Source organism: Rutidosis leptorrhynchoides, chromosome 2, assembly GCF_046630445.1.
Source record: "Rutidosis leptorrhynchoides isolate AG116_Rl617_1_P2 chromosome 2, CSIRO_AGI_Rlap_v1, whole genome shotgun sequence".
Lineage (NCBI taxonomy): Eukaryota > Viridiplantae > Streptophyta > Magnoliopsida > Asterales > Asteraceae > Rutidosis > Rutidosis leptorrhynchoides.
The window spans coordinates 708,650,673-708,663,892 of NC_092334.1; the positions used below are offsets into that span (position 1 = coordinate 708,650,673).

The 13,220-nt window shown below is 33.5% G+C and overlaps 1 protein-coding gene across 1 annotated transcript; it reads right to left on the reverse strand.

Annotated features, from left to right (window-relative positions):
• Window positions 1-216: 216 nt before the first annotated feature.
• On the reverse strand, window positions 217-588 carry LOC139890451 (uncharacterized). Its single transcript, XM_071873329.1, has one exon. It carries the CDS (start codon window positions 586-588, stop codon window positions 217-219), a length of 372 nt encoding a protein of 123 aa, XP_071729430.1.
• Window positions 589-13,220: the final 12,632 nt, after the last annotated feature.

The window sequence follows — 13,220 nt, forward strand, 5'->3', positions numbered from 1 at the left end:
GAGTTGTATGTTTTATTTGGAGTTTTGAAGACGCAATAGAGTTCGATACGATGTATGATAGTCATGATAAATACTAATATGCACCTAGACCTTTTATAGATTAGTACTTGAATAAGATTAGTAACGTGCAATTTCATTATTTCAACAATACTTTTTTATTCATAAACATAATTCGTGATTACAACAAACAAAGTACAACAAATTACTAATGAAAACCTATGGCATTCTAGTAGTTGGATAGGTATTCCTGTTGTGACCTTCAGCCCTGCATATACCACACTTTGGTTTTTGCTTTTCACATTCATCCATCTGGTTCTTAATCCGTTTTGATTTCTTCAACCTCCTGTGCTTAATCAATCTTGATGGATCGGCCATAATGTTCCATTGTATATGTGCCCAGTAGCTCGCATCTCTTAGTGGATTAAAATGATGGCTATATTGCTCTCTCCATGTAGGAGTTGTGTACTTTTTACTGATGCATTTATTTATATCCTCGTTTAGATGGCTACACACGGAAATGGTATGAGAGCAAGGTAATCTTTGGTGTTGCCAAATTCCGCATGAATACCTTTTCTCTTTAAACTCCATGGTGTAATCGGTGCCACCTTTACCACTTCTTTGATAAGTTGATTGAACCTTGAACACACCTTGTTGTTCGTGATAACATGTTGTTTTGTATCGTTGAGCTCTGTTGAGTCCCCAAAATAATTAAGGATTTAATTATGACAAAACTGTAATTTATTTGCACTAAAATGTTATGTGCAGTCAGCACAAGTTTGTTTATGTATAGACAGCAGATTTTGCTGTGTCGAGTGTTTAGTTTGCTGCTCAGTCTACCAGCACAAGGTAGACAGTGTTCTTCAATCAGCACAGGATGTGTACTCAGCAATTCAAGAATATGAAGTGTCTCAGCAATGAAGAACCAGCACAGCTGGAATGCAGCTTACTACACAAGACATCTATGCTCCATTATAAGCATAGTAGTTTCCCGAGTGGTCTACATCTATGGTACTATTCAACATAAGTCAAAGACAAAGTTGAGCAGAAAAGGACACGCGTCGGCGGCTGACAAGTGACTTACAAGACCACGTGGGAATGCAGAAGTTTAACGCATGTGCAGACATGGGTTATACTTTGACAACACCTAGGGAACACAATATTCTATTTGTTTAATCAAATAGTGGTGCCAAACCGAATTGGGGTGTTCCTGCAAATAGCTACCAAAGAGGAAAGAGGAGAGCATGCTCTCTGATGTAGTTGTCCCCACAAGTACAGACATCCTATGTACCAGTGGACAATAGAACCATTACACGGTTAATAGGACTACTATAAATTGTTGTATCCACTATTGTTACAACTAGTGGTGTGAGTTTATTTTTATAGAGTCAAAAACGTGTAATAGCTTTTAGTTTACCTCTTAGCTATAATCTAGTAATCTGTATCAACCAACTATCATTCCGCCAAGGATAGTTGTGATTCTTTGTGATTCAATCGATAAAGAATAACTATTGAAAATTACCTGTGACTCTATTTATTTGCATGCTTGAATACTAATCGCGTTTAACTGTTAAGTTATTTTAAAAGAAATTGTATTCACCCCCCTCTACAATACTCCTGTTGTTATCAAGGGACCAACAACTGGTATCAGAGCATCAGTCTTGATAATTAATATCTTGGATCTGAATTCTCTCATGGCTGCATATTCAAATACAGCTTACCTTGAAAATGGCTCATCCAATAGACCACCCAAATTTGATGAAGATGAGTATGAAACTTGGGAGGCAAGATTCATGCTTCACCTTGAGTCTATTGACCCACTCATGCCTGGTATTGTTACAGATGGTCCATTTGTACCTACTGAGACTATTGGTAGTGCTCCAGCTACAGCTGACACTCCTGCTGTTCCTGGCAGAGAGGTTATTCTCACCCCTTCTAGATGGGATGCTGAGGATAAACGCCGTGTTGGACTTGACCCTAAAATCAGAATCTTGTTAGCTATAACTTTGCCTAACCCACTGTTCAAACTGATTAAGGGAAAAGAAAATGCCAAGCTTATGTTAGATTATCTAGATGTTACCTATGAGGGTATGGGAGAAGTAAGACAGAACAGAATGATTGCTTTAAAAAGAGAATATGAAATGTTCTTTGCCTACAAGAATGAAACCCTTAAGCAAACTTTCATTAGGTTTAACTCATTGATTGCTGACCTGATCACTTTGAATGTCACCTATACTGAATTTGAACAAGTAAACAAATTCATAGATTCACTGCCTACTAAATGGAAATCTGTTACTGACCCATTAAGAACCACTCAGACCCTAAAGAACTTTAACATGTCTTCTCTCTACAGTTCACTTTGGAACCATGAGAAGGCAGAGGCTAAATTTGAACTTAACTTGAAAGAAAACTTTAGGTCTGCCCCCACCACTTTAAAATCTTCTAAGACAGATGATACTGCTCTTATTGCTGCTGCTAAAAAGAAAGCTCAAAAGGCTTTACTGGTTCAAAAGTTATTGACAGAAGAAGAGTCATCTGAGAGTGATGTGAATAGTGGTACTGTGTCTGAAGAAAGCAGTGATGGTGAAAGTGATGCAGAAGGGTTTACTGAAGGTATGGCTTTGCTGGCTAGGCAGTTCAAAAGGTTTAATCGTAATAGAACCAGCAAGTCATACAAAGGGAGTAAGAAACCAAGTGCTAGGTATAGCAGCAAGTCAGTCAAGGGTCCTAAATTTGAGTGTTATAATTGTGGGAAGGTTGGACATTTTGCTCCTGAATGCATGTCCAGGAAACCTTCAACTTCACATGCTAACTCTTTCTCAAAAGCTGACAAGTACAAGAACAAGTACAAAGCTATGAAAGCTCAGATGAAGGAAAGTGCTAAGACTGATAAGAAGGGTAAAAAGCCAGAAAAGGTTCTAGTTGCTGAGCATCATGATTGGGATGAAACCAGCTCATCGTCTTCCTCTGATAGTGATACTGACGATGATGGTGCTGGTTATGCTCTAGATAAAAAGCCGTGTTTAATGGCCAAGGAGGTCAAGGAGTCTGATGAGGATGATAGTGGTAGTAAGTTTTTGGCTGATATGAGGGAAACTGATCAGAAAAGAGATTCACCTCAATGGAAAACTGAATTGATGTATAAGGTTGATAATTTTCGAACTTATACTGATGATGAAAAAGCCGAAATGTTTGACTACCTAAGAGTTGACTTATGTAGAGGCAGCAAACGTGAAGAAATTTTGAAAACTGACAACAAATCTTTAAATGAAAAACTTAAATGCAAAAATGATGAAATTAAAATCTTGAAAGATGATATTTCTAAACTTGAAAAACAAAACTTTGCTTTAAGGTCTCTTCACGATGAGGCAGCAGAAGTCAAGAACCAGCTGGATAATCTTAAAAGGGTTGTCGCTTCGTGGTGTACATTTGCTCAACGCACAACAAAGTGTGTTAACGAGCAGGTGCCTACCCAAGTTGAAGCTTTCTTTGCTGGTGACTATGCTGCTGCTGCTATTGCAGAAATTACTTTCATGGACCCAATTTTTGAAACTGATCCTGAAGCTGTCTTGCCAAATACTTTTGTCAAGATAGTTAAGGGTAAAAAGGTCTTGACAAACAAGTTCGTTAGACCTGCTACTGTGTCCCCACCACCTGCCATGAAAGAGATTTTGGAGGATAAAGTTAGAGCAAGAGAAGCCAGTACCTCAATTGATGAGACTACTGACCCCTCAAGCATCTACTACATGACTCCAAAAGAAAGACGTATTAAAAGGAAAATCACTGAAAATAATCTAAGAAAACTTAAACCAACTGATTCCCATTCGTGTTCGAGTTCCAATTGTGCTGAGCCAGCTGATGACAAACTTACTGGTCAACCAGTAGCTGTAGACAAGCCAGTCAAACGTAATACTGGCAAGTCCAAGGCAGCAGGAAAAACTTCCTCTAGTTCATCAGCTTCAGTAGACAAGCCAGTAACTTCCCACGCTAGCTCGTCAAATGATAAAGGCAAAGCAATACGTCATGACTATGGTACTGGTTCCAAGAAGAAAGCTGCCCTTAAGGGAAAACAAAAGTGAACTCGAATGATGAGCTGTCTATCACCGAGATTATGACAGTCAAACTTGACCAGCTAATTGAGGCAGTAACCAAAAATTGACCCGATCTTACTGCACCCTTCTACTCAGTGTATGACCAGTCACCGATACCAAATGTGAGAATATGCTACAAATGTTGCAGCAAGTTTCACTTAGCCAACCGGTGTCCTTTTATCCCAACCCCATCTGCTGCTGCTTCTTCAAGCAAACCAGCAGACAGGAAGAGATCATCAAAGATGACCCTTCCAGAACCCATCCTTAGATGGGTTCCCAAAAAGAACTAATCTCTTAGCTACTATGCAGGGCATTCAAAACAAGCAAATCTAGTATCTCGATAGTGGTTGCTCGAAACATATGACCGGATGTAAGTCCCTGCTGATGAACTATCAAGAAAAGAATGGTCCAGTTGTTTCGTATGGAGATAATTCGTTGGGTTACACAAAGGGTTTTGGTACTTTGACTAATGGGAATGTCACGTTCTCAAATGTTGCATATGTCGTTAGACTCAAACATAATTTACTCAGCATAAGCCAACTGACAAGTAAGAATAAGATAGTCCAATTCAGAAGGAAAATTGGCACTATTTTTGATAAGACAGGGAAGCCACTGCTGACTGCAAAACATCATGAAAAAATGTAATGACACTATTTTTGATAAGACAGGGAAGCCACTGCTGACTGCAAAACGTCATGAAAACTGTAGTGACCCGAACTTTTCCATGTTTATATATATTAATTGAGATTAATATTTACATGACTAAATGTTTCCAACGTGTTAAGCAATCAAACTTGTTAAGACTTGATTAAATGAAATAAGTTTCATATAGACAATTGATCACCCAAGTTGACCGGCGATTCACGAACGTTACAAAATTGTAAAAACTACATGTTGTGGTATATATAGACATATATATATATATATATATATATATATATATATATATATATATATATATATATATATATATATATATATATATATATATATATATATATATATATATATATATATATATATATATATATATATATATATATATATATATATATATATGGTTGACATGAGATTATGATGAGTAAGTATCTCACTAAGTATATTAACAATGTGTGATATACATAAGAAATGAGATTACTAAGTTAAGAAACTCGAAATGATATATATAACGATTATCGTTATGATAACATCTACTAAATATATCTGTATCATATTAAGATATTGATACACTATATTTAACATGATAAAATGATATTTAAATATATCATTAAGTGTGTTAACAATGAACTACATATGTAAAAACAAGACTACTAACTCAAGAATTACGAAACGAGACTTATATGTAACGATTATCGTTGTACCGATATTTTAATGTATATATCATATTAAGATATATTATATATCATAACATCATGATAATGTAACAATTTAACATCTCATTTGATATAATAAACAATGGGTTAACAACATTTAACAAGATCGTTAACCTAAAGGTTTCAAAACAACATTTACATGTAACGACTAACGATGACTTAACGACTCAGTTAAAATGTATATACATGTAGTGTTTTAATATGTATTCATACACTTTTGAAAGACTTAAAGACACTTATCAAAATACTTCTACTTAACAAAAATGCTTACAATTACATCCTCGTTCAGTTTCATCAACAATTCTACTCGTATGCACCCGTATTCGTACTCGTACAATTCACAGCTTTTGGATGTATGTACTGTTGATATATACACTCCAATGATCAGCTTTTAGCAGCCCATGTGAGTCACCTAACACATGTAAGAACCATCATTTGGCAACTAGCATGAAATATCTCATAAAATTACAAAAATATGAGTAATCATTCATGACTTATTTACATGAAAACAAAATTACATATCCTTTATATCTAATCCATATACCAACGACCAAAAACACCTACAAACACTTTCATTCTTCAATTTTCTTCATCTAATTGATCTCTCTCAAGTTCCATCTTCAAGTTCTAAGTGTTCTTCATAAATTCCATAAGTATAGTTTCATAAAAATCAAGAATACTTCCAAGTTTGCAAGTCTACTTCCAAGCTTTCTAATCCATTCCAAGTAATCATCTAAGATCAAGGAACCTTTGTTATTTGTAGTAGGTTATCTTTCTAATTCAAGGTAATATTCATATTCAAACTTTGATTCAATTTCTACAACTATAACAATCTTATTTCGAGTGAAAATCTTACTTGAACTGTTTTCGTGTCATGATTCTGCTTCAAGAACTTTCAAGCCAACCAAGGATCCTTTGAAGCTAGATCCATTTTTCTCATTTCTAGTAGTTTTATCCAGAAAACTTGAGGTAGTAATGATGTTCATAACATCATTCGATTCATACATATAAAGCTATCTTATTCGAAGGTTTAAACTTGTAATCACTAGAACATAGTTTAGTTAATTCTAAACTTGATCGCAAATAAAAGTTAATCCTTCTAAATTGACTTTTAAAATCAACTAAACAAATGTTCTATATCCATATGATATGCTAACTTAATGATTTAAAACCTGGAAACACGATGAACACCATAAAATCGGATATACGCCGTCGTAGTGAAACCGGGGACTGTTTTGGTTTGGATAATTAAAAACTATGATAAACTTTGATTTAAAAGTTGTTCTTATAGGAAAATGATTTTTCATATGAACATGAAACTATATCCAAAAATCTTGGTTAAACTCAAAGTGAAAGTATGTTTTTCAAAATGGTCATCAAGATGTCGTTCTTTCGACGGAAATGACTACCTCTTTAGTAATTGACATGTAACTTAAATTTCTGACTATAAACCTACACTTTTTTTGTTTGGATTCTTAAATTAGAGTTCAATATGAAACCATAGCAATTTGATTCACTCAAAACGGATTTAAAATGAAGAAGTTATGGGTAAAACAAGATTGGATATTTTTGATCTTTTTAGCTACGGAAAATGTTTAACAAATCTATAAAAATCATATCCTAGCTAACTTATATTGTATTATACATGTATTCTAATATATTATGTAATCTTGGGATACCATAGACACGTATGCAAATGTTTTGACATATCATATCGACCCATGTATATATATTATTTGGAACAACCATAGACACTCTATATGCAGTAATGTTGGAGTTAGCTATACAGGGTTGAGGTTGATTCCAAAAATATATATACTTTGAGTTGTGATTTAGCCTGAGACGTGTATATACTGGTCGTGGATTGATTCAAGATAATATTTATCGATTTATTTATGTACATCTAACTGTGGACAACTAGTTGTAGGTTACTAACGAGGACAGCTGACTTAATACACTCAAATCTTTAAAACATAATAAAAATGGTTGTAATTATATTTTGATCATACTTTGATATATATGTACATATTTGTATAGGTTCGTGAATCGATCTGTGGCCAAGTCTTATTTCCGAGGAAGGAAATATCTGTGAAAGTGAGTTATAGTCCCACTTTTAAAATCTAATATTTTTGGGATGAGAATACCTGCAGGTTTTATAAATGATTTACAAAATAGACACAAGTACGTGGAACTACATTCTATGGTTGAATTATCGAAATCGAATATGCCCCTTTTTATTAAGTCTGGTAATCTAAGAATTAGGGAACAGACACCCTAATTGACGCGAATCCTAAAGATAGATCTATTGGGCCTAACAAACCCCATCCAAAGTACCGGATGCTTTAGTACTTCGAAATTTATATCATATCCGAAGGGTGTCCCGGAATGATGGGGATATTCTTATATATGCATCTTGTTAATGTCGGTTACCAGGTGTTCACCATATGAATGATTTTTATCTCTATGTATGGGATGTGTATTGAAATATGAAATCTTGTGGTCTATTGTTACGATTTGATAGATATAGGTTAAACCTATAACTCACCAACATTTTTGTTGACGTTTAAAGCATGTTTATACTCAGGTGAATACTAAGAGCTTCCGCTGTTGCATACTAAAATAAGGACAAGATTTGGAGTCCATGTTTGTATGATATTGTGTAAAAACTGCATTCAAGAAACATATGTCGATGTAATATATTTCTATTGTAAACCATTATGTAATGGTCGTGTATAAACAGTATATTTTAGATTATCATTATTTGATAATCTACGTAATGTTTTTAAAATCTTTATTGATAAAATAAAGGTTATGATTGTTTTAAAAATGAATGCAGTCTTTGAAAAACGTCTCATATAGAGGTCAAAACCTCGCAACGAAATCAATTAATATGGAACGTTTATAATCAATATGAACGGGACATTTCAGTTGGTATCCGAGCGTTGGTCTTAGAGAACCAGAAAATTTGCATTAGTGTGTCTTATCGAGTTTGTTAGGATGCATTAGTGAGTCTAGACTTCGACCGTGTTTTCTTTAAAAATGATTGCTTAACATTTTTGTTGGAAACTATATATTATTAACATGTAAATATTATGTGATATATTAATCTCTTAACATGTTTGATATTGTGTGATAGATGTTTACCTCTAGCACAAATCCCATTGACTCACCTAATAATAACGAAGAGTCGAATATATATTGGCAAGATTCACAAGTTCCCGAAGAATCAGAAGAAGAGGAAACGGAAGAAGAGGAACCAGAAGAAGAGGAACTAGAAGAAGAGGTTCCGGAGGGGGGAATAGTAGGAACCACAGAAAACCGGTCAAATAAAAGAAAATCCTCAACCAATGGACCAAAGTTAATAATGGTCAATGGTGTTTCCGCTAAGGAAGCAAAATATTGGGAAAATTACCAATTTTTCGATGAATCGGATCCTGATGAGGATTCGGATGATGTTATAGAAATTACCACGACCCAATTTAATGAGATAAAAGAAAATAATAAGGGAAAAGGCATCAAAATAGAGAAATCTGATTCCGACCCCGATGAACTTTATATGTACCGTCAACACCCGTATTTTTAATATCGTGACAATAACCCGGGAACCTCTAAACCACCAGGTTTTTCTAAACCAATGTGGAAAACGATGACTCGTATTAGAGGAACATCATATATCCCTAGAAGATTAGGAAAAAAAGAACCAAGTCCGAAGAAGAAGAAACCAGTGATTCAGATTAGAGGGGTGTGAGCATGTTGTGTAATAAATGTATTGTAGTGTGCTTGTATTTTTATGTTCTATGTAAAAATTGCTTGTATTGTTTGTTTTTACGAATCTAATCCTTATCTATTTTACAGTATAAAAACAAAATGGACGTTAAGGGTAGACAACCGAATATTTTAGAAGACCTACCAGAGGATATGATTGAGGAAATCTTGTCTAGAGTCGGTCAGAATTCATCAGCACATTTAGTTATGGCGAAATTAACTTGTCAAACATTTGAAAGACTTTCCAGAAATGCCTTAGTTTATAAAAGACTTTCCTTTGATAGGTGGGGTATATCACATTGGGGAGACTTTAAGTTACGCCGTGTTTTCTTTAAAGCGTTAAATGCGGGGAACCCAAATGCAATTTTACGTTACGCGGACAGTAAAAGAAAAGATATAGAGTTTGAAATTGGAGAAATGGTCATGCTTAAGGTTTCACCTTGGAAAGGCGTTGTTCGATTTGGTAAACGGGGAAAACTAAATCCAAGGTACATTGGACCATTCAAGATTATAGATCGTGTCGGACCAGTAGCTTACCAACTGGAGCTACCTCAACAACTCGCGGCTGTACATAATACTTTCCATGTCTCGAATTTGAAAAATGTTTTGCTAAAGAAGATCTCACTATTCCGTTGGACGAAATCCAAATCAATGAAAAACTTCAATTCATTGAAGAACCCGTCGAAATAATGGATCGTGAGGTTAAGAGACTTAAGCAAAACAAGATACCGATTGTTAAGGTTCGATGAAATGCACGTAGAGGACCCGAGTTCACCTGGGAGTGTGAAGATCAGATGAAGAAGAAATACCCGCATCTATTTCCAGAAGATTCGTCAACACCTTCAACAGCTTAAAATTTCGGGATGAAATTTATTTAACGGGTAGGTACTGTAGTGACCCGAACTTTTCCATGTTTATATATATTAATTGAGATTGATATTTACATGACTAAATGTTTCCAACGTGTTAAGCAATCAAACTTGTTAAGACTTGATTAAATGAAATAAGTTTCATATAGACAATTGATCACCCAAGTTGACCGGCGATTCACGAACGTTACAAAATTGTAAAAACAGTACATGTTGTGGTATATATAGACATATATATATGGTTGACATGAGATTATGATGAGTAAATATCTCACTAAGTATATTAACAATGTGTGATATACATAAGAAATGAGATTACTAAGTTAAGAAACTCGAAATGATATATATAACGATTATCGTTATGATAACGTCTACTAAATATATATGTATCATATTAAGATATTGATACACTATATTTAACATGATAAAATGATATTTAAATATATCATTAAGTGTGTTAACAATGAACTACATATGTAAAAACAAGACTACTAACTCAAGAATTACGAAACGAGACTTATATGTAACGATTATCGTTGTAACGATATTTTAATGTATATATCATATTAAGATATATTATATATCATAATATCATGATAATGTAACAATTTAACATCTCATTTGATATAATAAACAATGGGTTAACAACATTTAACAAGATCGTTAACCTAAAGGTTTCAAAACAACATTTACATGTAACGACTAACGATAACTTAATGACTCAGTTAAAATGTATATATATGTAGTATTTTAATATGTATTCATACAATTTTGAAAGACTTAAATACACTTATCAAAATACATCTACTTAACAAAAATGCTTACAATTACATCCTCGTTCAGTTTCATCAACAATTCTACTCGTATGCACCCGTATTCGTACTCGTACAATACATAGCTTTTAGATGTATGTACTATTGGCATATACACTCCAATGATCAGCTCTTAGTAGCCCATGTGAGTCACCTAACACATGTGGGAACTATCATTTGGCAACTAGCATGAAATATCTCATAAAATTACAAAAATATGAGTAATCATTCATGACTTACTTACATGAAAACAAAATTACATATCCTTTATATCTAATTCATATACCAACGACCAAAAACACCTACAAACACTTTCATTCTTCAATTTTCTTCATCTAATTGATCTCTCTCAAGTTCCATCTTCAAGTTCTAAGTGTTCTTCATAAATTCCATAAGTATAGTTTCATAAAAATCAAGAATACTTCCAAGTTTGCAAATCTACTTCCAAGCTTTCTAATCCATTCCAAGTAATCATCTAAGATCAAGGAACCTTTGTTATTTACATTAGGTTATCTTTCTAATTCAAGGTAATATTCATATTTAAACTTTGATTCAATTTCTACAACTATAACAATCTTATTTCGAGTGAAAATATTACTTGAACTGTTTTCGTGTCATGATTCTGCTTCAAGAACTTTCAAGCCATCCAAGGATCCTTTGAAGCTAGATCCATTTTTCTCATTTCCAGTAGTTTTATCCAGAAAACTTGAGGTAGTAATGATGTTCATAACATCATTCGATTCATACATATAAAGCTATCTTATTCGAAGGTTTAAACTTGTAATCACGAGAACATAGTTTAGTTAATTCTAAACTTGTTCGCAAACAAAAGTTAATTTTTCTAACTTGACTTTTAAAATCAACTAAACAAATGTTCTATATCTATATGATATGCTAACTTAATGATTTAAAACCTAAAAACACGATGAACACCATAAAATCGGATATACGCTGTCGTAGTGAAACCGGGGGCTGTTTTGGTTTGGATAATTAAAAACTATGATAAACTTTGATTTAAAAGTTGTTCTTCTGGGAAAATGATTTTTCATATGAACATGAAACTATATCCAAAAATCTTGGTTAAACTCAAAGTGAAAGTATGTTTTTCAAAATGGTCATCAAGATGTCGTTCTTTCGATGGAAATGACTACCTCTTTAGTAATTGACATGTAACTTAAATTTTTGACTATAAACCTATACTTTTTCTGTTTGGATTCTAAAATTAGATTTCAATATGAAACCATAGCAATTTGATTCACTCAAAATGGATTTAAAATGAAGAAGTTATGGGTAAAACAAGATTGGATATTTTTGATCTTTTTAGCTACGGGAAATGTTTAAAAAATCTATACAAATCATATCCTAGCTAACTTATATTGTATTATACATGTATTCTAATATATTATGTAATCTTGGGATACCATAGACACGTATGCAAATGTTTTGACATATCATATCGACCCATGTATATATATTATTTGGAACAACCATAGACACTCTATATGCAGTAATGTTGGAGTTAGCTATACAGGGTTGAGGTTGATTCCAAAAATATATATACTTTGAGTTGTGATTTAGCCTGAGACGTGTATACACTGGGTCGTGGATTGATTCAAGATAATATTTATCGATTTATTTATGTACATCTAACTGTGGACAACTAGTTGTAGGTTACTAACGAGGACAGCTGACTTAATACACTCAAATCTTTAAAACATAATAAAAATGGTTGTAATTATATTTTGATCATACTTTGATATATATGTACATATTTATATAGGTTCGTGAATCGATCCGTGGCCAAGTCTTATTTCCGAGGAAGAAAATATCTGTGAAAGTGAGTTATAGTCCCACTTTTAAAATCTAATATTTTTGAAATGAGAATACATGCAGGTTTTATAAATGAATTACAAAATAGACACAAGTACGTGAAACTACATTCTATGGTTGAATTATCGAAATCGAATATGCCTCTTTTTATTAAGTCTGGTAATATAAGAATTAGGGAACATACACCCTAATTGACGCGAATCCTAAAGATAGATCTATTGGGCCTAACAAACCCCATCCAAAGTACCTGATGCTTTAGTACTTCGAAATTTATATCATATCCGAAGGGTGTCCCGGAATGATGGGGATATTCTTATATATGCATCTTGTTAATTTCGGTTACCAGGTGTTCACCATATGAATGATTTTTATCTCAATGTATGGGATGTGTATTGAAATATGAAATCTTGTGGTCTATTGTTATGATTTGATATATATAGGTTAAACCTATAACTCACCAACATTTTTGTTGACGTTTAAAGC